The 23,426-nt window shown below is 41.0% G+C and overlaps 3 protein-coding genes and 1 long non-coding RNA gene across 4 annotated transcripts; 1 reads left to right on the top strand and 3 right to left on the bottom strand.

The window, feature by feature from the left end:
* Positions 1-2,730: 2,730 nt before the first annotated feature.
* LOC112559853 lies at positions 2,731-6,874 on the bottom strand. Its single transcript, XM_025231307.1, has 6 exons — positions 6,537-6,874; positions 5,574-5,690; positions 4,976-5,057; positions 4,116-4,286; positions 3,837-3,931; positions 2,731-2,921 (listed from the first exon to the last, which is right to left on the bottom strand). Exons 1-6 carry the CDS (start codon positions 6,690-6,692, stop codon positions 2,901-2,903), a joined length of 642 nt encoding a protein of 213 aa, XP_025087092.1. The 5' UTR covers positions 6,693-6,874; the 3' UTR covers positions 2,731-2,900.
* Positions 6,875-9,342: 2,468 nt separating this feature from the next.
* LOC112560756 lies at positions 9,343-12,922 on the top strand. Its single transcript, XM_025232805.1, has 6 exons — positions 9,343-9,553; positions 10,787-10,903; positions 11,201-11,282; positions 11,780-11,944; positions 12,350-12,459; positions 12,734-12,922. Exons 1-6 carry the CDS (start codon positions 9,398-9,400, stop codon positions 12,770-12,772), a joined length of 669 nt encoding a protein of 222 aa, XP_025088590.1. The 5' UTR covers positions 9,343-9,397; the 3' UTR covers positions 12,773-12,922.
* Positions 12,923-14,422: 1,500 nt separating this feature from the next.
* Positions 14,423-15,987, bottom strand: LOC112560123. The gene is made up of 2 exons (XR_003098478.1): positions 15,690-15,987; positions 14,423-14,900 (listed from the first exon to the last, which is right to left on the bottom strand). It is a non-coding gene; the product is annotated as an uncharacterized LOC112560123 (long non-coding RNA).
* A 759-nt stretch (positions 15,988-16,746) lies between these two features.
* Positions 16,747-20,513, bottom strand: LOC112560828. The gene is made up of 6 exons (XM_025232893.1): positions 20,281-20,513; positions 18,935-19,051; positions 18,677-18,758; positions 17,966-18,130; positions 17,314-17,423; positions 16,747-16,923 (listed from the first exon to the last, which is right to left on the bottom strand). Exons 1-6 carry the CDS (start codon positions 20,434-20,436, stop codon positions 16,885-16,887), a joined length of 669 nt encoding a protein of 222 aa, XP_025088678.1. The 5' UTR covers positions 20,437-20,513; the 3' UTR covers positions 16,747-16,884.
* Positions 20,514-23,426: the final 2,913 nt, after the last annotated feature.

Genomic DNA, 23,426 nt, shown 5'->3' with positions numbered 1-23,426 from the left:
GTTGTAGAATGAGGAAGAGATCTAGTCAAATAATTTCAGCATCATAGAGAATTTTTATAAAAGGATGAAAAGAAGAGGTAAGAAAGAAATTCAGCATATATGTTCAGGTGAAAATGCATCTCTAATTGTATGCATTCTCATCTTTCCAAAGGACACAAACAAGATGGCAGTTAATCATTACCCAGCTGTGGCATGCAACGCAAAAAAAAACCTAATCAAAACAAAATGGAAAACAACACCAGAGAACCAGTCTTGACATAGCCTCGAACTGACTTGTTTCACTTCTTGCTTTTAATGTAAGTACAAGTCTCTAAAAGCCGCCTCTGAAATTCTTGTACATGGAAAGGCTGAACATGAAATATGCGAACTCTTAGGCAACCAAAGACAACGGCAACAATAACTACAACAATAACAGCAACAAAACAGCAACAGAACGACAACAATAACAGCAACAAGAACGACAACAATACCAGCAACAAGAACGACAACACAAAGGACATGGATGACTTACGCTCTCGTCACACTCCGGAGCAACACTAGATGCGAAGATCAAAAGGACGGTGGTGCTGGTGGTGTCATCGTGCTCCACGAGAATGTCGGAGGAATGTGCCGAGACTTGCTGTGACGCACGCGCAGAGCGCAGCTGGCGCAAGGGTGCAGCTGCAGCAGCGACACGGCGCACGGCGCTGTTCTTCAAGTCGTTCACGCCTCTAACCTTCCTGTCCTCGCAATTAACTCTCCACACACTTGTTGTCGTCACACTGGTCGTCAAGTGGAGGACCACGAGGCGTGCTGGCCATTTCTCATTACAGAGATTAGTGTGGGAAAAAACGCCTGGAACTGTCAAGAAGTCGCCTCCCCCACAACAACAGCCACGCAGTACTTGGGGAGGAACAAAGGTGGAGGTGTGCGTCACTCAGCCATGACTTTCAGGATATTTAACTGAAACACGATCGGAATCAACTAGTCCACTTGTTTGCTGTTGTGTTGGGGTTCATGTCCGCAAATAATCAAAAATAAAAAATGTTTGGCGAGAGGTTGTGACTTATGACTAAAATAAAGTGAGGGGGAGAGAGAAGAGAGAAAGAAGGTGGAGGCAGGCATACAGACTGATACAGAAACAAAACTTTTAAAACCCGCCTGCACATTCAAACTCACCTGCTCACAAACTACAACCACGACCCAGCCATGCAAGCCCACAAAACAGTTGCGACTACAGGAAGTTAAACGACATTCAAAGTACTTCAGTAAACAATAATCTCAACCACATCCTCGGAAGTAACTTGAAACCTAATCGGCCTCATGCCGCGCTACCTCGCCAGGTGGCAGGACCTTTTCAGTGTAAGTGAACAGTGCTTTGGCAGCGCAATAATCTCTAATTTACAATGCCAGCTGTTGACAGCCTTGGCACTGCAACAACACCCTGACCACGAACTAAAATACACGTCCATGCCCTGACGATCTGGCTTTGGTCAGACTATTAAAGCACTACTAGAGCACAGTTTCCTTCTGTGATTCGGCAAAGCTCGGCGAAAGGTCATTTCCCCAAATACTTCTATTCTGTTCTCGAGATACGCACCAACTAACAACACCATACCCAGGTCAAAGTCAACAACACAGAGGTTAGGATAGTGTGTTTATAAATATGTTTATGTCAATGGGAGAGCTAGGAATATATGTTAATTAGCTGAGTCATGAGGTCGCGATTGTGACCTTTTCGTGCATGGTGATGTTTGTTCGTCTCGAGGACAAAAGCTGCGTATTAACCCAAATTTGGAGAAATAATATCTTGCTTCATCTAATCATTAGAAAAAAAATTCTGATAGCATAGTGACCTCAGTTTAGTGCGCTCCTTATCGCTTGCCTAAGCAGCCCGAAGTTTTAATCGTTTGAACGGAAAAATTGACAGACATGCACATGAACAATATTTGCTATTATGTGTACACGTTTTTTTTTCTCTTGATGTACTTTAACTCGTCATAGTACCACACATACGGATGTCAGAAAGAGGCGGATGTAGTCACCTAGACTTAACCTGCTGACTTTAGCAGACAGAGAGGATGCTATACTTTAATAAATTCAATAAATGCAATAATTTAGTCTTTTTATATTCAATTGATAGTTTTCTTTTTGCATCTGACACGAGAATGTGTACAGGAAATCTGATGTGATTGTTTTCATCTTTTTCAAGTGCTGAGTGAATGTGGATATAGAGAGGGCAGCACAAGACGGAGCTAGCATAACCGCTCTGTGTATGTGTTTGTTTGTGAGTCTGTTTGCCCGACCCACCCACCCCTACACATCATTCACCCTGAGCATGCACACACACACATAGTCGGACACATGAACAACCTCAAACACACACACGCACATTAACGAATATACTACATACCCTGGCACACACCTACTAACACAAAGTACAGCGCACGCGCACACCCACAACACACGTGCACACATTAAGGTCCATGCACACACCAACGCACGCACTCACGGAAGGACATGAAGGCAACTAGTGTATCAGCACTTGATGTTGTCGCACGCTGATGACACTCAGCATCCAGCAGACGCAGACGAGGGCGGAAGATGATGAGATATGGCTTCTTGTCGCCGAGGTTCAATTCCCATCACAGACGCCGAGCGCACTCCGAGCTGTGTGGGAATGGTTTGCCATCATCACGCGACAACGCTCTCTCCTTCACATCCTCACCCTGGCTCGCATCTTTATATCAATTTTTTCGTTCTTTTTTAACTTGAAGAATTTTTTTATTCCGACTAGACCTTTCTTTAATCATGAATGCATTCGACATACTACACACCAGAGTGTACTGTTCACAGGTGCTCATGTCATAAGAAGACAGTAAACGACTGTTAGTCCCAGGCTACATGTGAACACATTCACTCTAGGCATCAACTCTCTGGACCTGAAACACGAGAAATGGAAGTCACGTGTTAAATCAAAAGCAATTTCCTCCTATCAAGAATGCTGACTTCTTTAATTATTGCTCGGAGTGATTGTCTCCACTCATAATTCTGCCCACCATGACACTTGCTAGCTTTCCTCACAGAGCCAACCTCTTGGCCGGATCCTCCTAACCCACCCGCCCATGGATCTTGATCCTTTTAGTTCTGTTCATGGAGGCTGACCTGACCTCTCATTCTCATAATATTGCGCTGATCGTAAATCGTGAATGAAAGAAGGGTGTTAAAATGTTGCTTTTATATAAATGTTATTGAATTTGAATTCACTGGACTGTTCGACTGGAGACATTGTTTAGGAGACCCAAGGTGCTTAAAGGTTTTATTTAACCCATTTAGCATCGGATTGGGTTTTTTAAAAGCATAGATTTATATAATTTATGTTTCTTCTCCCTGGCTGTGGTTATCTTTCCATCTGTAATTTTGTGTTTGATGTATGTTTGAAATGTCTTCCCACATCGTTGAGTTTTGTTTTCGGGGAGCAGCAGGGATGCTGGCTCGTAGTGAACTGAGTGCTCGATGTATAATTATTGTGCATATGGTTCCCCTGCAAGTTCATGTTGACATGGGTATCAGGAGTTAAACCCTGACTATCCCCCACGTGCCCGGTTCTCCAGGGTTAGTGTTTATGTTTGGTGTAAAATCTCAGGAATACTGCAACATGAATAGAGACAAGATAAAAAGTTAAAGGTAAGCTGTGAAAGCCAAATCTTGCGAGCAGAAAGAAATCATTTGAATATAACAAGTTATCATCTGTGAACACAAAACTACAAAGTTTAGCTACAGATTGAATGTAGTAATTTGTTCACACAATGATACAGTTGTAGTCTGGACCCTGGTGGGGATGGTGTAGAGCTTACCGTAGCATTCCGGCATTCTTCGGGTACATTGAACACAGCTCTGTCACTGATGTGAGGCTGGAAGTTGTCATAAACACCTATACTATACTGGAACCCTACAATCAGAAAAACACACACTGATAAACCAAGAAAATATAACGAACACATCCCCCAAACACACACGTCCAAAGACCACGCACATGCACTCACACACACCCAATACACATCGTCCCCACCCGTACTTTCAGCACCCCAAGACACACACACCTCATAACTATCCATCCATAGCAGGTAACATACCACTATCTATGTAACTGGCGAAACCCTGTAGGACAGGAACACAGTCTGCTGTGCTGATGTCAGTCAGTTGAGAATCTTTTCCCATCAGCATCACAGTGTTCTGCCTGATGTTCACCTGGAGAGTGTTGCGGCCGTACCCCAACACGAGGGAGCGGATGTAGGTTGCATTATCTGAAGAAGATAAGCAACAAGTGTACTGAAATGACATTTAAAGAAAGGCAACATTCTGGCAACATAAATGACTATTATTCTCTCCATCTTTGCACAATAATCCTCGGCAAGTCAGCTGGACAAATCCGCGCTGCTTGTCACTGTACTCAATATAGTTGTTGTGGTTGTACGATGATGGTTGCGTAGTTGTTCTTTTCACTAAACGCTATACATTGCATATAACGTATAATGGTACACTATACACTATACACTATATACTATATAACCAGCAGAACAGAATTGGCCAAAATTGTTTCTCTTTCGGCTTATTAAACTGTTCTGAGATTGTAATACTTGAAATTAAAGCTTCATTCTATGGGAAGCGACGGCCACAACGACGACGACGACGACGACAATATAAAATCCCTTGCTTAGTTTAACTTACGCAATAGCAGCGGAATCAAAACAGCCATAGAACAATCGAGAAGAAAAGTTTATGGCGCAGCAAAAAAGCACAAGGCAAGAGCAGACTCTCAGACTGAGAGGTGTGGAAATTGCCCCTTCCCCAACGGAAAAAATGGATATAGATAGATAAAAGGCTGGTTTGTGTTCCTTGAACTTTTATTATTATTTTAACGTGGATAAACATTATATATATAGACATGTATGAGAAAGACGAGAAATGGCGCCATGGACTTTGCTGAGCTTACTCGTGCAATACGGATCCACCATCCCAGCACCATTCAGGTCCAGCGCTATGCAAGTGTCAGCAACCCTTGTGTATGACCTGCTCTGTGTAGTCAAATCACAACAAATAATAAGTCATGTTATGTCCTGTTCGTGGTCTACGGGAAACTTGGGAACCTGCCATCTCATGATTTACAAGAGCAGAATAGTGGAAACACAAAACCGCTTTTCTCAATCCCTTTGCAAAACTTTCTCGGGAATTAAATGTTTCTGATAGTTCGAAAGCATGCATAGGCAGTTAATAACAACTTTTAGTAAGCCACGAAAACTTTATATATTTTATTTACGTTGTTATTGCTGTAATAAAATTTGAACTATTCTGCAGCCTCTCTGTCATGTTTGTGTAAACAAATTTCCCCATTCCCTCTCCTCGTTATGAATTTTTAACTCCATTAATATAGAAATAGTATCGCTTGTTTGTAATCTTAATGTTTTGTAAATCCATTTCACTGTACTAAATTCCAAGTTTAAAGTGAGCTGTTAGTTATTAATGAGAAACTGTGAACTCTTCCTATATTTTCAATCTGTTTCATTGTCGTCAATCATCTTCCTTCATCTCACCTTATTGTAGACAGCAACTGCTCTGGTCAAGAAACTATATGTTCCATTGGAAAGTTTTTGGCGGAGTTCTGATGCTTGAAGTTTTGCATTGCTGTCTATCCAATGTGAGGCTCTGACCTGAAATAGAAGTGAAAACCGATTTGTATTTCAAACATTCGTTACGCAATGATTATTATTGAATTTTTCTAAAATTATAAACACTAAAGTTTTGAAGAGGCACAGACCACTACATGTAAATGGAATTCGATGCAACAGAGAAACCTGCAAAGAACAAAGAAACCCGAACTAGAAAGTCATTTAGATAGACAAAGCGACTCAGACTAAGGAACAAGACACAAAAGCGAGGACACAAAGCAAGAACCGGACTGTAGTACAATCCACCCTCCTTACGCTTCGGTTAGCTTAGCAACTACTTCCATATCATGTAAATGGCATTAGGTATTATAGGTAATGTAGAACTGATTTGAATTACAAGGGAGTTCTGAGTTCCAGCCTTTTCTCATCAAACTCGGAACGTTAGAGAGCCAGCGGGTACGGATACGGGTGGTGCCATGGAAACGTGCGCTCTACCTCTTCGGGTGAGCAAAAGCCAGGCACGAGGAGTAGAAGAGCTGCAAACACTGGAGTGCGAGTGAATATACAGACTTTTTTCTCTTTTAAGAATAGCAACTTCTCCTGTCGGCCTTTCCGAGGTCGCCCATACTTTGGTCGCGTAGTCCTTAGAGTTTCAACGACGACAGCGGGCCGTCCCGACAGGTTGTTGTTGCTGTCTTGGTCGTTGCATCAAGGTTCTTTAACAAAACAGTCCTGACTTGCTCCGAAATCTTTGTCCTCCTGTCACAAGTTGCAGTGTCAAAAAAAGGTCCTCGGCGTTGAAGAAAGCCCTTCGTTTGCACTGACTTCGTGCCGAGAAGAATTTGGAAGGTTCGTCTTCCCTTACTTAACTTCATACATAAATCTTACCTCTTGGTATTTGAATCGTGAATCCTCTTGAATTGCTTGAAACATGGTGGCTTTGACCTCGTAGACAGAAGGAGGGCAGCATGCTGCAGGCTGAGTGTCGCCCCAAGTAGAGTGTACGGTCAGCAGCGGTAACAAAAGGAAGCTTACCAACCTCATGCTTGAAAGATTTCTAATATATATTTTTTTTAAAAAAACAGAGATCGGGCTCAAGGAACTTCTCAAGACTTTGCTGTGTCGGGAGGAGAGAAGACAAAGCGCTTAATACTTCATATCGAGAGAGGTTTTTATTTTAGAGATAACAAAGCCATGAGGTGTGTGTGTACTGCAAGGTAAGAAGTACAACATCTGTGTTTTTTCCTCTTCGTCCCCGACAGAGGGTACTGTGACAATCTAAACATAGCGCGGGTGGCCATCCTGGAAAAACACACGAACAAACTTTATTGATGACGTCATGGGGGGCATCTGGAGTGGTCAGCGGTTTGACAAGTGTATCAAACGATAAACTTGAATTGTCAAGAATCACAAGTAAATATATGTGCAAACTGTTAATTATTACATTAACGACTTTATCTTACAATCCTGTAGAGCAGGGGTGTGCAATTAATTTTCCCAAGGGGCCGCATGAGAAACTGGGATGGTTTTAGAGGGCCGGACTAACGTTCGTAAGTCAGTTCTTCCTCTGACCACCATGCCCTCCACTACCCTCCAAGGTGCCTTGAGGGACAGTCTTCGACAAGGTGTCGTGTCGGGTCACGTGACCAAAGTAGACCAGCTTGACTGTTGAAAGTGGAAGTTCCTAATGTCAGTAAGTGGAGCCATCTTGTTTTGTACAAAGTCGTTGGTTCTGTGTTCTCTGTACAAGATCCAACTTCATCTCAGTGCCTGTCTGCTTAATGTATTCTAGAACTAGTACCAAGCGACTTTTTTGACAAAAGTCAAGCACCTGCTGAAAGCAATGATACAATTCAGCTGCGATTCATAATTTATTAAAAGAAAAACCTGAGTGGCATATTACTTCTAAATGTCAAATCCCCCAAAAACGAAATGATGCAATTTAGTGTTGAAATAAATAGAGACAAGAACAAAGGTTAACGGTGAGGTGAGAAACGTCTCAAAGCCAAAGCTGGCAAGCAGAACAAAAATCATTTCAACACACCAATTTATCATTTCATATCTGGAAGCAGCTTGAATGTGATGCAGTTGTTTTAGGTGTAGAGGCGATAAGGGAGGTAATCTAAGAGGAAACGTTTTGATCATCAAATGGGTGGTGGTCTCCCCTGCAGGTTGTGACTGCATCAGATGTCTCAGAAGGAAACGTGTTGCTGCTGATGGTGATGTGGTGGTGTCCTTTGCGATAGAATGACAGAACGAGGACATGACACCTCATCCCTTCAGCCTCCCTCCCCTACACAATCATCAGACATCCCTACCCTCCCTCTCCCCCTTTTCACGAAGCAAACACAGAATGTCACCGTTGTGCAGTTCTCCGCAGTGGTGAAGTCAGCTTGACTGTCATCAGGTTGTCTCTGAGAATATTTCACTGCCAACAGCTGCTCATCAAAGTCATAATATAAGGTTATAGAAGGCCTACAGTTTAAACCCTTATCATCAGCAGCAGTGGAAGTATCGGCCTGTTCACTGAACTCCTCGACTGCTGATAGTAGTGGACACTACCATAGAGTTCGTGGCTGCCTGCTAATCTTCAGCTACCAAATGGTGACCTCCCTCATGTTTACACCTAAACCAGTGCACTTTGTTCTAATATTATTTGTCCAGATTTTAACGGCTGAAAAAGATAAGAACGGCATAAATCCTATATTTGTAACTGAACAATCATATGTGAATTATCCAGTCTGCAAACAAAAAATTAACGACTAAGATCAGCATAAAATATTTAAAGATTCAGTAGTTTCTCTGACTGGTCTTTTGCACTCGAAGCTCTAATATCGGTTTGACATAAACTAAGAATATGTAGTATTGTCTAGTAATAAACTTCTAACATTTGTCCTTCAACATGAAAATCACAGAATTTTTTTTAATGTCTCATCTAACACAACAAAAATTGATACTGTACTGTCAGTTCATAATCATGGAGAATACATTCAATTGTGAGAAAATCGCAATCTTAGAAAGATAATAATGCCTGACATATTTCAGTCCTAATTATTGTCCCGATGGACTGGCAACGACAGAAAACACACACACACACTGTTAGGTGCCTTTGTTTTATGAGACAAGACTGCGAGATATCTTACTGTATTTAATGGCTTAAGGTCAAAGTTTACCAACGAAAAGTTTATTACATGACAGGAAGAATGGTAAAAATTAAAAAAAGAAAGAAAAAGAAGAATCGGATCGTCAAAGAAAGGTGGCAAATGAGACGAAGATGTGAATCATTGTGACAAGATGTGACACTAGTGGCACCAGACAAGAGTTCAAAGGTCTGAAGATTTGGCGGTGCCATGTGTGGAGTGAGGGTAGTGCCAGGATTCTATCATCAACACAAAGACCATTTTAAGCTGGTTGCCGCCGGAATATTTACACGAATATAGATATGCACAATCAGCTTTTCCTACAGGTACCATGCTGGCACCGTCCCTGAACCTTCCAGTACATTGTGGGGACCCCACATCGAGAGGGGGGGGGAAACCCCCCATGACCCTATCAGAACATGTCAGATGTTTTGAGTGTATCAGGCAAACATAAGTTGCAAAAACTTTCTTATCTCTTCTTTAAACAATAACATCAAGGTCACGATTCAGCACGACAGGGTATAAATTTCAGAGAAATTCAAATGCCACCAGTACAGGACAGTGCCTTCTGAAGTGAATTCGGCGATTTCGAAAGAAAGCAACAGAAAGATGAAGTGGGCCGTTGCAGTGAGTCTGATGGCGCTCGTGGCCTCCGTCCTGGGACAGACGGACAAACCCTCCCCTTGTTGTGTTAGCAGACAGTTCGAAGCCGTCTTGGTTCAGTTTGGAGGCACTTATGTAGGTGGAAGAGGTCAACCGATAGAGGTAAGCGTTTATTAGTCACGTGCTCTTCCTCCCTCTGTACATACAGTCATATGTAAAGCATTCAGACTTTATCCAGACATCGAAATTGTAGTCAAATCATGAACTAATAACCCTGGACTGCTGGCAGACGAATGTTTCCAGTTAACTGCTAAAACGAGGCATGATACAAGAAAGCTTCCGGTTTGTTACGGCTCGCCGAGACTAACAGCGGAAAACTTCGCAAGAGGCTTAGCGGTGGTCTTGGGCAGACAGACAGCAGTCCACCTACACACATCCTTGGTCCAATACTCTACAACCGTTGTGTGTGTGGATGTACTAACCGTAGAAATTACCGAGCTGAGGTTAAACTCTTAAACCATTAGTCAGTAGGTATCACAGTCGGGGTGATGATCTGATCCATCGATGCTCTCAGAATAGTTTCATCAGTCGACGAGCTCTCGAACCTCATTTTGATGTCGAGTGGGTCCATGGTATCGGTGCCTCGCATTCAGGTTGCCAACACATATCATCAATAGCACATCGCTTTGTGTCCTAATCACACCAAAAAGAAAAGAAACATTATTAGTGTCCTGTCCTTTGTACGATGAGCTCACAGGCGGGAGGTAACATACTTTTGAAGAACACGTGTGATGCTGAGATAGCTTATTGCGGTGTGTAGTTGGGTGTTTTATGATGGACAGAAAGCCTCAAAACTACACCATTGTCTGCCTCTCTCTCTTTCTGTTTTATGCTGATTGGAAGACAATATACTCTACCTCTTTATATAGGCATGTATGTACTCTCTCTTCATCTTATTATTATATTTGTGTGTATGTTTGCATGTATCTACTCGAAGGTATGTCTGCGTGCGTGCTTGACCCCTGACACCAAATGTCATTAACTCCTTAGACTGTTCCGATTCTGTTTGTAGGAAATATTTTGTTTCAGATCGAAACCTTTTCGCTGTTCATTAATCGACCCGCTGATCGAGTTAAATAGGATATTAACTTTGTCATGTAACCAAGATATATTGCATCAGTGCAATTTTAGTTCACCTGTCATCAAGTTTCGAAAAATTTAAGAGGGATGAGGGTTAAGGCTGCGGAAACCAACGCTAAGTACATATTCTATACTTACTACAGTAAGAATAAACAGCAGAAGTTAGCGGTAACGATAATAACAGAATAACAAAAAGGCATTAAACAGATGCAGCAAAAGCTTATTTTTGTGATTATTAAAGTGTTCTTATTGCAGACTTACAGCACGATTTACTTTGACCACGATGCCAAGATCTTGAGGGTAAACTCCATTCAGACTGGAGCCACCCCCGATGCTATCACCACGAGTTATGCAATTGACGACTACAAGTCGGTTAGTATCTACCTGTGAGAGAGAAGGATTATCGTTTCTCGTATCGTCATTTTCATCTGTGTTCATTTAGTGAAGGCATTTTGTCATTGTTCATGACAGTTATCTAGCTATTAATCTTTCTAGCTATCTACCCATATATCTATCGCATATCATGTATCCAGCAGTTACTCCTGTCTTCCTAACCTTTCCGGACGAATAAGTATACTACTGAAGCAGGCTGAGAATAGGGACAGAAATGATTGCATATTCTGACGTGGTTTTTGTTTTTTGTTTTTTGTTTTCGTTTTTTTACAACAGGGAAAGAGATACTTGGTGGATTCGAACAACACATGTTACGTCTCTCCTGTCGCCACAGCAATGCCAGAGCCGTGTGTGACAAGTAAGTAACAGTATCAACAACAGGTTTACCGGTATGCTTAGCAACATTTCAAGACAAGTTTCTGACAATCTACAGTTTTCGATGAAAGAAATTTTCGTGAAATTTTATGTGTTTATCAAAGCATTTACACACCAGTGATGTCGGTGACAGGAAAGAGGCAAACACCTTTTAGTGCCTTCAATTTCGTCAATATATATAAACAGTCTTTACTCACATCAGAAGTGATTGAAAAATCTCTGAATTCTCGTGTGTACATGCCTGTACATTTATGACTGTGTGTTCATGTGTGCATGCGAGGAGAAAGTGCTTGTAACAAAAAAAAAATGGTCGTTTGTCATTCGTCAAAGGTATGTCAGCAGCACACAGGTAGCGAAAAGTTGATAACTATTCATATCTAACCTCCTTCACTCACAGCTCATTCATTGTGTTCATTACTGACTCACACACACGCACTCACGAGATGCGGGTATGAAAGACCTGATCCTTTCTGTGCGCAGGTAACGCCACCTACATAGGTAAGGGTGTGCTCGGGTACGGAAACGATTCACTAACGGTCAACACCTGGCAGTACATTGAGACTTCCACTGGTCTGAGCGCCAGGGCTGCTGTCACGGATGACTGCGTTCCGGTTATGCAGATTGTGATTGGGGAAATAAGCGGAGGTTAGTTGTAGAGATAACGACCTCCATACTGAGCTCGGCTCAGTGATCTGAAAAGCAAATTCCATGTTTGAAGACATTTACTGTATGCAAGGTGCAAAATGCACGGAGGTCGACTTGTCCTTACGAAGGGTAAAGAATCCTCTCTTTAAGCACTTACCTGTATGGATGTTTGAAAACCTGTCAAAATCGGGAAGAAGGAGGCTAAGTTCATTAATTAACTAAAAGGTAATTTATTCAGAGTGAGTGCTACAACATTGTTTTCTTATCTTTTATTTAAGTTGGTAGTCTGCTCAAACAGAACGAAATTTACTTTAAAATGTCTACTTTTTAAGGGACAGTGGCTCGTAGCCAGAAAATGATTGATTGATTGATTGATTGATTGATTATGATGATTTTTTTGTGCAGCATCCACCCAACTAACCAACATCTTCAGCAACTTTAAGCCCAGCATTGCAGACCGCTCTGTGTTCACTCTACCTGCTGCTGACACCTGCAAACCCTTGCCTACCGGCAGCGTAAGAATTGTTGTATTTTGAAGACCCTCCCTGATACCTACTACCGACAATAAAGCAATAAAATACAAGACATTTATACAAGTACTAAAATGACTATATTAGTAGGGCCTGCCCGAGATTTTGATGGGATTACATAAAAAAATCATGGACTGTTTGCAAGACAGTTTTAATAAAAATAGTATACTAACACACTAAAAATACACTAAAAACACGCGACATTAAGAAATATTATTTATATGCTTATGTTAAATGACTTTTGCCATTTTTGTTGCAGCCTGCCGTGCCCGTTGGACGAAGATCGCTGCTCTTCTAATCCTCGTCACGTGATAAGATATTCAATTCTCAAGTATTACCGACTGAGTGATGACTGAAAATGATACATGTACTGATATTTTGACTTTTTTATTGGGAGAAATGTTATAGAAATCTGTCAAACACATTAAAAAATATTCTTAAATAAAAAGTTTTGAGATTGATTTCGGAAAATGTTAGCCCAACACTCACACCTTCTAATTTTGCTTTCACTTTTTCACGAACGGTGAGGTGAGATGAAGGAAAATGATTGACGACAGTGAAACGGATTGAAAATATAGGAAGAGTACACAGTTTCTCATTAATAACTAACAGTTCACTCTAAACTTCGAATTTAGTACAGTGAAATGGATTTACAAATATTAACAGTAAGATTACAAACAAGCGATACTATTTCTATATTAGTGTCGTTAAAAATTCATAACGAGGTGAGGGAATGGCGAAATTTGTTTACACAAACACGACAGAGAGGCTGCAGAATAGTTCATAATTTTATTACAGCAATAACAATGTAAATAAAATATATAAAGCTTGCTTGGCTTACAAAAACATTGTTATTTAAGAAAAAGCATGTATTTGACTCTGGTTGAGGCCTTATGTGCAACCTGATGCACAAAGAGGAATAGATAGACAGATGTGTTTGATGTGTTCAGCAGGACTGAATGATTTATCCACATCATGTTAAGGAGTAGCTATAATGATTTGAGAACTCCAGCGTTACTGGAACTGTACAATATATACTACAATGCACAGACAATACATAGGTAGGTGTGTATGTTCACTGCAGTTCTATAAATACTTGTCCTTCACAATATTCATGGCAGTTCTATTAACACATTTGTAGTTCGGAGGGTCTGTTGCAAATAGACAATTATGATCAATTAAAGGCCGATGTCGAAGTCGGCGTGTTTTCAAATGGTTTCGGCCGTGCGAGGGAAGGTAAGAGTACCCGGTGGTGTACCAGCGGTCAGTTTTCCCTCATTGCTACCCTGGCCCTGAGGTAGGGTGGAGATCACAGGCAATGAACCGAGCAATAAACGTTTTTCTCAGCCGACTACTTGGTGTTGGCGGTTAGAAAGCTGAAATGAAGCGTTTGCAACTGAACATACTGTCAGGGTTAGAACCGACAATTGAATGTATTCTCCATCAAATAAAAAGAAAAATAAGGGAGAAAGAGATGAACAGCGGAAATGACACAAACACAAAGACAACTGAATTTTAAAACCTTATTTTTAATGCTTTCGTCTATCTGTTTTTATCTCTCTATATCTTTCTTCGCTCATAAGGGATGATAATATTTCAATATTTTCAGTTTATTCTCTAGGTGACTGACATAAAGTACATCTGTTTGAGTGCAATGTTCGTACCTTTACAAATGGCCAACAATTCACAACTGCAACATAGTGTCCCCACGGTCTTTCTTCGCTTATCTACCCCGACCATTATGCCGGGTGGAGGTCATCAGTGCTTGCGTCTTCCTGAGTCGACAAAACTGAGAACTGGACGCGGAGAAGATGTGTACAATCAAAAGGGTTAGGACCAGTTTAGCACCCGCGGTTTTGTTTGTGTGTTCTCCCTTGAGAGAAGAGAGAGAGGACAGGAAAGGAGACAAAGACAAACAACCCAAAGAACACAAACAAAAAGGCAATGGAATTTTTAAACTTAGTTTTAATTCCTCTCGTTTAGTTTGTTTGTTTTTGTTTTTGTTTTGTTTTTTTTTTCATTCCCATTGGTGACCGACATACGGCACTGCATCTGGGTTTGGGTACAGTGTTCGTACTTTTTGCATGACGCAAGTGGGCATCACTTCACGCCTGTGGCACAGCACCCATTCACCTTCTGCCAAAGCGGTTTTTCTATCCAGGTATCTCCTGTCCCTCCAGAGTCCAACAAAATCTAGCATTTTCCAGTATCTTGTATATATGCTATTCCGAATTGCTCGACTTTGAGGACAAGCCGCCTGTCCCTTCCCGATGAACTCGATGTCCCAACCTCCTGCTGTTATGCAAGGTGCTTGGAAGCAGTGTGGACAGTCAGGTGCCGCGCCTGGTCCGGTGCCAAAGTTTCTCCACCCTCACTGGCCAGTACATCGCCATCCCACGTATCCGTATTCACTGGGTATCTTCCTCCTACAGAAAAGTGTACAAAATCATGTGTATAATTGTAAAATCCATAAATTTCATTTGTGCGCGCACTCACCGCACGCTTTATCTCTCATGAAAAGATATACATGTATATATCTATCCATTATCTATACAGTAGAATGAATATATACAGGTAGTCCTCGGGTTACGACGGTCTCGAGTTATGTCGTTTCGTGGTTACGACACTTTATACGACGCTCATTCCCACTTACGAGGTTTAGATAGGAAAGGGTTAACTGAGACAGAAAGTGTTTAGTGAACACAGTTCACCAGTAGTTTGGCGGGAGTAGGGTGTTATACTGTTATGTCACATATGGTTACTGGACATATCTTACTGCTGTCAAACTTTGCTTCAGGGATTGAAAACAATGCTATCTTTTATTGATGAAGGCTTGACAAATGTGTGCACAGTTGGAAGGCATATTTTTTTACTATGCCTTAGGTGTTTGTTGTGTTTTTGTTTCTTGTGGTGTTGAATATTGTATATTTCCATGTATATTTGTATCTTTTTTATATAATTGTATTATGTCACGTGTATTATAGAATAAAAAATAATTAAAACAAACAGAAAATAGAATGAGAATATACAAAAATGAAAGGATAAGAGAAAAAAACCTGGAAAGAAAATTTGCCATAATACTTATATATATCACTTTTTTTTGTGAGAAAGAGTATGCTGCCCATCAGTCGATGCAAGTGAGTGCATGTAACATCCTTTACCCAGAATTATCTTTTCTCTCCTCCATTACTAAAAATAATATTAAAAGTGCTCACCAGATTCAAGGCTTCCTCTGTGATGGTCTGTGTTAGCAGCATGTGTGTGGCATCTCCACTGTGGACACCAGCATTTTCCACATGCTCACACATGGCATGGCAGACAACTTGTAAAGGACATGCAACCAGTTCAGGGAGGTTTGCCACAAAACTAATAACATTCCTTCTTAATACTCCCAGATCATGTCCAAACACAGTTTTTCTGTAATTTTATCTCCAAGACTCATGCTGATACCGAAAATGGCTCTTGTTTGAGCCTTGGTTACGCATGCGACGAGCGCGCTAAGGCCGACATGTTGTTCACCGTTGTAACCGGCATTCTCTCCCCTAGCTCACCATACAAGCAATAGTTTGTAAGCTATTTTTAACTAAACCAGGTCACCCTTTTTTCGTATCGCTTACTGCCATTGGCTTATATCGTGGTTTCCGGTTAAAAAAAAAAATTGAAGACGACGTGATCCGATTGGTTCGTAAAACGAAGCATTTGTGATGGAGTCAATCCACGGTTGCTATTTTAGCGTATGGCTTTATGAAACTATAGAGATGAAGGGTTATTTATCTGCGCGTCTGTTAATTATGCTGTGAAAACATGTTTGCAACAATTCTGTAGAAGTGGGTTGCCCTGTTTCCCCCCCCCTTTTTTTTCTACACCGAAATGATGCAACCACTTTGCAGGCAACGTAAAGCTTAGGGAAGTAATGGAAACGATGGATTTTGACAAAAGAATGTGCGTCTCCTCTCATTTTTATAAATTGGCTCAGTCTTCCTCCCTCCCACCTTCGTGTTTGACTTCATGTTGTCTGAACTTGTAACTGCCCTGTTCATACAAACCATCCATTCTCACAGGCACGCACGAGACAGCTCACAAATAGCACAGTGTAGACTAAGATGGTTGACAGACAGGCAAGGCCACGAACTGCTTGCACTTAACGAAATCATTTCATGTTGAGACCAAAACAAAACAAAACAAAGACGTGAAAAAAGTGAAAGCAAAATTAGAAGATGTGAGTGTTGGGCTAACATTTTCCGAAATCAATCTCAAAACATTTTATTTTATAATATTTTTTAATGTGTTTGACAGATTTCTATAACATTTCTCCCAATAAAAAAGTCAAAATATCAGTACATGTATCATTTTCAGTCATCACTCAGTCGGTAATACTTGAGAATTGAATATCTTATCACGTGACGAAGATTAGAAGAGCAGCGATCTTCGTCCAACGGGCACGGCAGGCTGAAACCAAAATGGCAAAAGTCATTTAACATAAGCATATAAATAATATTTCTTAATGTCGCGTGGTTTTAGTGTCGATTTTCCCGGTTATTAATAGTGATTATGCAAGAACATTATTGAGAGATATTAAAATCTGCTCTCAAGAACAAAATATTTTTAAAATTGTTAAATGTTAGTATACTATGTTAACTCTCACTGTCTTGCAAACAGTCTATGATTTTTTTTTTATGTAATCCCACCAAAATTTCGGGTAGGCCCTACTATTGTCACTTCAGTACTTGTATAAATGTCTTGTATTTTTTTTTATTATTATTTGTCGGTACGTCTGCTGCTGCTTTATTTTCGGTCAGTAGGTATCCGGGAGGGTCTTAAAAACACAAGAATTCTTACGCTGCCGGTAGGCAAGGGTTTGCAGGTGTCAGCAGCAGGTAGAGTGAACACAGAGCGGCTTGTAATGCTGGGCTTAAAGTTGCTGAAGATGTTGGTTAGCTCCGTGGGTGCTGCACAAAAAAAAATCATTATCGTCGTCGTCGTCATCATCATCATCATCATCATCATCATCATCATCATCATCATTTTTTTTTCTCTAGCTACGAGCCACCTTTCCTTAAAAAGTAGACATTTTAAAGTAAATTTCTTTCTGTTCAATCAGACTACAAAACAAAAGATTAAAAAAAACACAATGTTGTAGCAGACACCCTGAATAAATTACCTTTTAGTTAATTAATGAATGAAATTAGTCTCGTTCTTCCTGATTTTGACAGGTTTTCAAACATCACGACAGGTAAGTGCCTATAAAGAAAGGATTCTTTACGCCTTGAAGGACAAGTCGAGCTCCGTGCATTTGGCGCACGTTCCATACAGTAAATGTCTATAAACACGGAATTAGCTTTTCAGATCACTGCTCCGAGCTGAGTACAACAGTCTTTTCCAAAATCCCATAAGAAAGACTGAAACCCCGACCTCAGGAGTGTACAACAACCATTTTCAACTCTGCATCAATGCCCCCGGTAATAGAACGGTCGTAATCTCTACAACTAACCTCCGCCTATGTCCCCGGTAACAATCTGCAGAACCGGAACGCAGTCATCCGTGATAGCAGCCCTGGCGCTCAGACCAGTGGAAGTCTCAATGTACTGCCAGGAGTTGACCCTCAGTGAATCGCTTCCGTACCCAAGCACACCCTTACCTATGTACGTGGCGTTACCTGCGCACAGAAAGGAGGCTTTTCATACCCGCACCTCGTGCTTGCGTGTGTGAGTCAGTAATGAACACAATGAATGAGCTCTGAGTGTGTGGTGTGAGTTAGTAATATACATAATGAATGAGCTGGGCGTGTGTGAGTGAAGGAGGTGAGGTATGAATAATAATCAACTGCTCGCTACCTGTGTGCTGCTGACATACCTTTGACAAATGACAAACGACCATTTTTTTTTTTTTTTGTTACAAACACTGTCTCCACGCATTCACACATGAACACACAGTCATAAATGTACAGGCAAGTACACACGAGAAATCAGATATTTTATAAATCGCCTCTGATGTGAGTAAAGACTGTTTCACGAAATTGAAGACTCTAATAACTGTTTGCCTCTTTCCTGTCTGCACATATCACAGGTGTGCACAAGCAATGACAAACATAAAATTTCACGAAAATATCTTTAACTCATCGAAAACACTATAGATTCTCTTGAATTTGCCTTGAAATTTTGCTAAGCATACCGGTAAACCTGTTGTTGATACTGTTACTTACTTGGCACACACGGCTCTGGCATTGCTGTGGCGACAGGAGAGACGTAACATGTGTTGTTCGAATCCACCATGTATCTCTTTCCCTGTTGTAAAAAAGGAAAAAAAAAACATGTTAAAATAAACAAGCATTTTTCTCCCTATTCTCAGCCTGGTTCAGTAGTATACTTGACAATGACAAAAGGCCTTCTGTAAATGAACATAGAGGAAAATGTACAATACGAGAAACGATAATCCTTCTCTCTCACAGGTAGACACTTACCGACTTGTAGTCGTCAATTATATAACCCGCGGTGGTAGCATCAGGGGTGGCTCCAGTCAGAAGGGAGTTTACCCTCAAGATCTTGGCATCGTGGTCAAAGAAAATCATGTAGTAATTCTGTAAAAAGAACACTTTAATAATCACAATAATAACCATCGCTTTTGCTGCATCTGTTTAATGCCTTTTTGTTATTCTGTTATTATTGTTACTGCTAATTGCTGCTGTTAATTTTTACTTTAGTAACAGGGCTTCTGCTAAGGCTAAATTCTTTGGGTCCAGGGACCCCTTCTTCAGATTTTTAAGGGGTCCCTGTTCTTCGCCCAAATTTGAAGGGGACCCCATTGACGAAAATTGAAGGGGTCCTCCGAACTTTTAATGCGTACTGTACGCAATTTTTTGCGTAAGCAGAAGCCCTGTAGTAAGTATACAATATGTACTTAGCGTTGGTTTCCGCAGCCTTAACCCTCATCCCTCTTAAATTTTTCGAAACTTGATGACAGGTGAACTCAAATTGCACAGATGCAATATATCTTCGTTACATGACAAAGTTAATATCCTATTTAACTCGATCAGTGGGTCGATTAATGAACAGCGAAAAGGTTTCGATCTGAAACAAAATATTTCCTACAAATAGAATCGAAACAGTCTAAGGAGTTAATGACATTTGGTGTCAGGGGTCAAGCACGCACGCATACATACCTTCGAGCAGATACACGCAAACATACACACAAATATAATAATAAGATGAAGAGAGAGTACATACATGCCTATATAAAAAGGTAGAGTATATTGTCTTCCAATCAGCATAAAACAGAAATAGAGAGAGAGGAGATAATGGTGTAGTTTTGAGGCTTTCTGTCCATCATAAAACACCCAACTACACACAGCAAAAAGCTATCTCAGCATCACACATGTACCTCAACTGTCTCCAAGTTACCTCCCGCTTGTGAGCTCACCGTAGGAAGGACCGGATAATAATAATGTTTCCTTTCCAAAACATTTGTCTTTTTAGTGTGATTAGGACACCTGGCGATTTGCCATTGATGATATGTGTTGGCAGACCTGAATGCGAGGCACAGATACCAGGGACCCACTCGACAGCATGTGTGACTTGACAAAATGAGGTTCGTCGACTGATGAAACTGTTCTGAGAGCATCGATGGATCATCACCACGACAGTGATACTCACTGACTGACGGTATATGAGTTTAACCTCAGCTCCGGTAATTTCTACGGTTAGTACATCCACACACACAACGCTTATAGAGTATTGGAGAAAGTCTGAATGCTTTACAGATGACTGAATGTACAGAGGGAGGGAGAGCACGTGACCAATAAACGCTTACCTCGATCAGTTGACCTCTTCCACCTACAGCAGTTCCTCCAAACTGAACCAAGACGGCTTCGAACTGTCTGCTAATACAACAAGGGAAGGGTTCGTCCGTCTGTCCCAGGACGGAGGCCACGAGCGCCATCAGACTCACTGCAACGGCCCACTTCATCTTTCTGTTGCTATTCTTCCGAAATCGCCGAATTCACTTCAGAAGGCACTGTCCTGTACTGGTGGCATTTGAATTCTCTGAAATTTATACCCTGCCGTGCTGAATCGTGACCTTGATGTTATTGTTTAAAGTAGAGATAAGAAAGTTTTTGCAACTTAAGTTCGCCTGATACACTCAGAACATCTGACATGTTCTGATAGGGTCATGGGTTTCCCCCCCTCGATGTGGGGTCCCACAATGTACTGGAAGGTTCAACGGTGTCAGCATCGTACCTGTAGGAAAAGCTGATTGTGCATATCTATATTTCGTGTAAATATTCCGGCGGTAACCAGCTTAAAAATGGTCTTTGTGTTGATGATAGAATCCTGGCACTACCCTCACTCCACACATGGCACCGCCAAATCTTCAGACCCTTGAGGTCTTGTCTGGTGCCACTAGTGTCACATCTTGTCACAATGATTCACATCTTCGTTTCATTTGTGACCTTTCTTTGGCGATCCTATTCTTCTTTCCTTTCTTTATTTATTTTATTTATTTATTTATTTATTTTTTTATTTATTTATTTATTTTTACCATTCTTCCTGTCATGTAATAAGCTTTTTGTTGGTAAACGTTGACCTTTAACTATTAAATACGGTAAGATATCTCGCAGTCTTGTCTCATAAAACAAAGGCACCTAACAGTGTGTGTGGTTTTTTTTTTTTTTTGGTTTCGGTTTTTGTTTTTGCTTTTGTTTTTTTCCTGTCGTTGCCAGTCCATCGCGACAATAATTAGGACTGAAATATTTCAGGGATTATTATCTTTCTAAGATTGCGATTTTCTCTCCTTCTCTATTCCTTCCTCCATCCCCCTCCTTGCTTTTCTTTTCGGGTCAGTTGTAAGAACATCTCTCCGCCAGGCAGATGACTGTACGAAAAAGAAGTCACAGTCTTTGTGTAAGTTGTGTCTGGGTCTCTTCAAGGATTTTCTTTTTCTGCGCATACTCCTAGTTTTCGGCGGAACTTCAATTCCACAAAACATTGCTACTCTGCAGTTGTGACCATCATCTTTTAGGAGAAAAAAAGTTAAATAATTATAAGAAATATTATGTTCATATGCCGCAATCTTGACCTGAACAGGTGAGTCATTTGTAACAGGCTTTCTGGCACGCCCAGGTGGACATGTGTGTGACAGAGACAGCTTATGATAAGGGTTTTCGAGTGGGTGGGGTGGTCCTTTCTTTTTTTATGGAAATGATCACTGATTTAATCTTTTGTCCTTTCTCCGTCTGTTCGTATATTGTTATCTGTCTTGTTTTTAGAGCAGCCGTTTTATCACCTTTGTACACACGCGAGCACACACTGAGTTAAAATCAGCTAAACTCAGATTTACTCTTATAGAATAAATCGGGAACATGTTTAAAAGAGAGAAAGTCGATGCGTGTAGGGGGAAGTGGGGGGGGGGTACACTAAATACACTATCTTACAACAATAACTTAATTCTGTCACTCATTAATGACAAGCGTATTATTTTCTTTCGACTGATAGATAATGGGATGAGGATAGGGACGAACGTCCAACACATCGTGTCACAAGGGGCTGCGCCATGAGAGCAGAACAACCACGAACTTGTGTTACTGGACTGCTGGCAGACGATTTTTTTCCCCCACGAGGCATGAGACTATAAAGCTTCCGGTTTACTCATATTCTTTGTTTAGGCTCACCGAGACTAACAGCGGAGAACTTGGCGAGAGACAAAGCGTTGGTCTTGGCAGACAGACAGCAGTCCACCTACACACGTCCTGGAACAACGGTCAGAACTGACTGATCACGTGCACGATGCTGGTAGTCAAGGCACGGGTCAAGGTCATTGCACTCAAAATGCAAGTCAGCAAAATGAGCTCAGGTCATGTGATCGCCCAGCCCCTGTGGTGATGGCAGATACCATTGCACCTGTTTCATATAAGTGTGCACTGGACTAGTCTGTCCAAAGGTTTATCAAATTCTGGTTGTAGATACAGTGTAATAAACTTTGAGTCAAACCATTACTGACAGTGGAACCCTCGATTTCTTGAGTAAGTGTATGAGAATATTGCAGGAAGGTGGTAGTGCCATCATTGTTCTCTCCTTTTCTCTCACTAGACCAACAAACGTCTGTCGGTAGTAACCCTCGGACAAAATTATGTGTGTGTGTGTTAGCAGGCATTTTCGTCGTATAATTATGTGGACTATACTGTGTCATATGCCATATGCTCCACTGGTGGTGATTATAGGAACAAGAAGATATTGAGTCATATAATTATATGGACCATATTGTGTCCTTTAATCGTGTAGACTATATTGTGTCATAATTATATTGACTATATTATGTCATATAATTACATGGACTTAATCGCGCGTGCTAATGTCAGGAATGTCCTCCATTTGTCAAATTAAAACTTTTAAAGTACTACACGACCTCTGAAGAGTGTATGTTCAAGTAGATCACTACAGGCACGTGAAATTACCATATCACATAAGCAATAGTGAAATGGGTGTTTAAAATAGTGGTGGCTTTACTAGGCACCTGTCCCGGTCTCATACTTTTTTTGAAGTTAAAAAATCCGGGAACAGCCGATGTCTTCCCACGATGTGGAGGCATATTTATTCTTTCACAACGAGTGAGACAGAAGACGGGAGGGTTGCAGTCGAGCTGTAGATGCTGTTGACAACACATGAGGAAACTACTCATAATTCAGTGATAAAATTGCTCTCTTCATTTCGCGCCCTGTTCTTGGCATTTCAACAACCATTTGTACTGGACTGGAGCCAATGTCACCTAGCAACAGTGCTCTCGACTTTAATTTGTCTTGTCATGACTACTAAAATAAGTAAAATTAAGTCAAGTCGTAATTTCTGGTGCTTTGCTTCTGTTAGAAACTCGGATATGTTCAAAACATATGCTGTCAGAGAAAAGTCTTCAAAACGCAAATTCATGTGCAATGTCCACTTATGATTTCTTTTTAAGCCGAT

Source organism: Pomacea canaliculata, linkage group LG3 (genome assembly GCF_003073045.1).
Source record: "Pomacea canaliculata isolate SZHN2017 linkage group LG3, ASM307304v1, whole genome shotgun sequence".
Lineage (NCBI taxonomy): Eukaryota > Metazoa > Mollusca > Gastropoda > Architaenioglossa > Ampullariidae > Pomacea > Pomacea canaliculata.
The sequence above is the reverse complement of the archived record's forward strand: the minus strand, read 5'-3'. Positions and strand labels throughout refer to the sequence as shown.

Bases quoted from the DNA above. Each gene is read 5' to 3' on its own strand.
- LOC112560828 (XM_025232893.1), bottom strand. From the start codon at position 20,436: ATGAAGTGGGCCGTTGCAGTGAGTCTGATGGCGCTCGTGGCCTCCGTC. The intron at 19,052-20,280 runs GTAAGCGTTTAT...TTCTTTTTACAG, and splicing joins GAAGAGGTCAACTGATCGAG to AATTACTACATGATTTTCTT. The intron at 18,131-18,676 runs GTAAGTAACAGT...TTCTGTGCGCAG, and splicing joins GCCAGAGCCGTGTGTGCCAA to GTAACGCCACGTACATAGGT.
- LOC112560756 (XM_025232805.1), top strand. From the start codon at position 9,398: ATGAAGTGGGCCGTTGCAGTGAGTCTGATGGCGCTCGTGGCCTCCGTC. The intron at 10,904-11,200 runs GTTAGTATCTAC...TTTTTACAACAG, and splicing joins CAATTGACGACTACAAGTCG to GGAAAGAGATACTTGGTGGA. The intron at 12,460-12,733 runs GTAAGAATTGTT...TTTTTGTTGCAG, and splicing joins AACCCTTGCCTACCGGCAGC to CCTGCCGTGCCCGTTGGACG.
- LOC112559853 (XM_025231307.1), bottom strand. From the start codon at position 6,692: ATGAGGTTGGTAAGCTTCCTTTTGTTACCGCTGCTGACCGTACACTCT. The intron at 5,691-6,536 runs GTAAGATTTATG...CTTCTATTTCAG, and splicing joins CACGATTCAAATACCAAGAG to GTCAGAGCCTCACATTGGAT. The intron at 5,058-5,573 runs GTGAGATGAAGG...TTGACTACACAG, and splicing joins CAGTTGCTGTCTACAATAAG to AGCAGGTCATACACAAGGGT.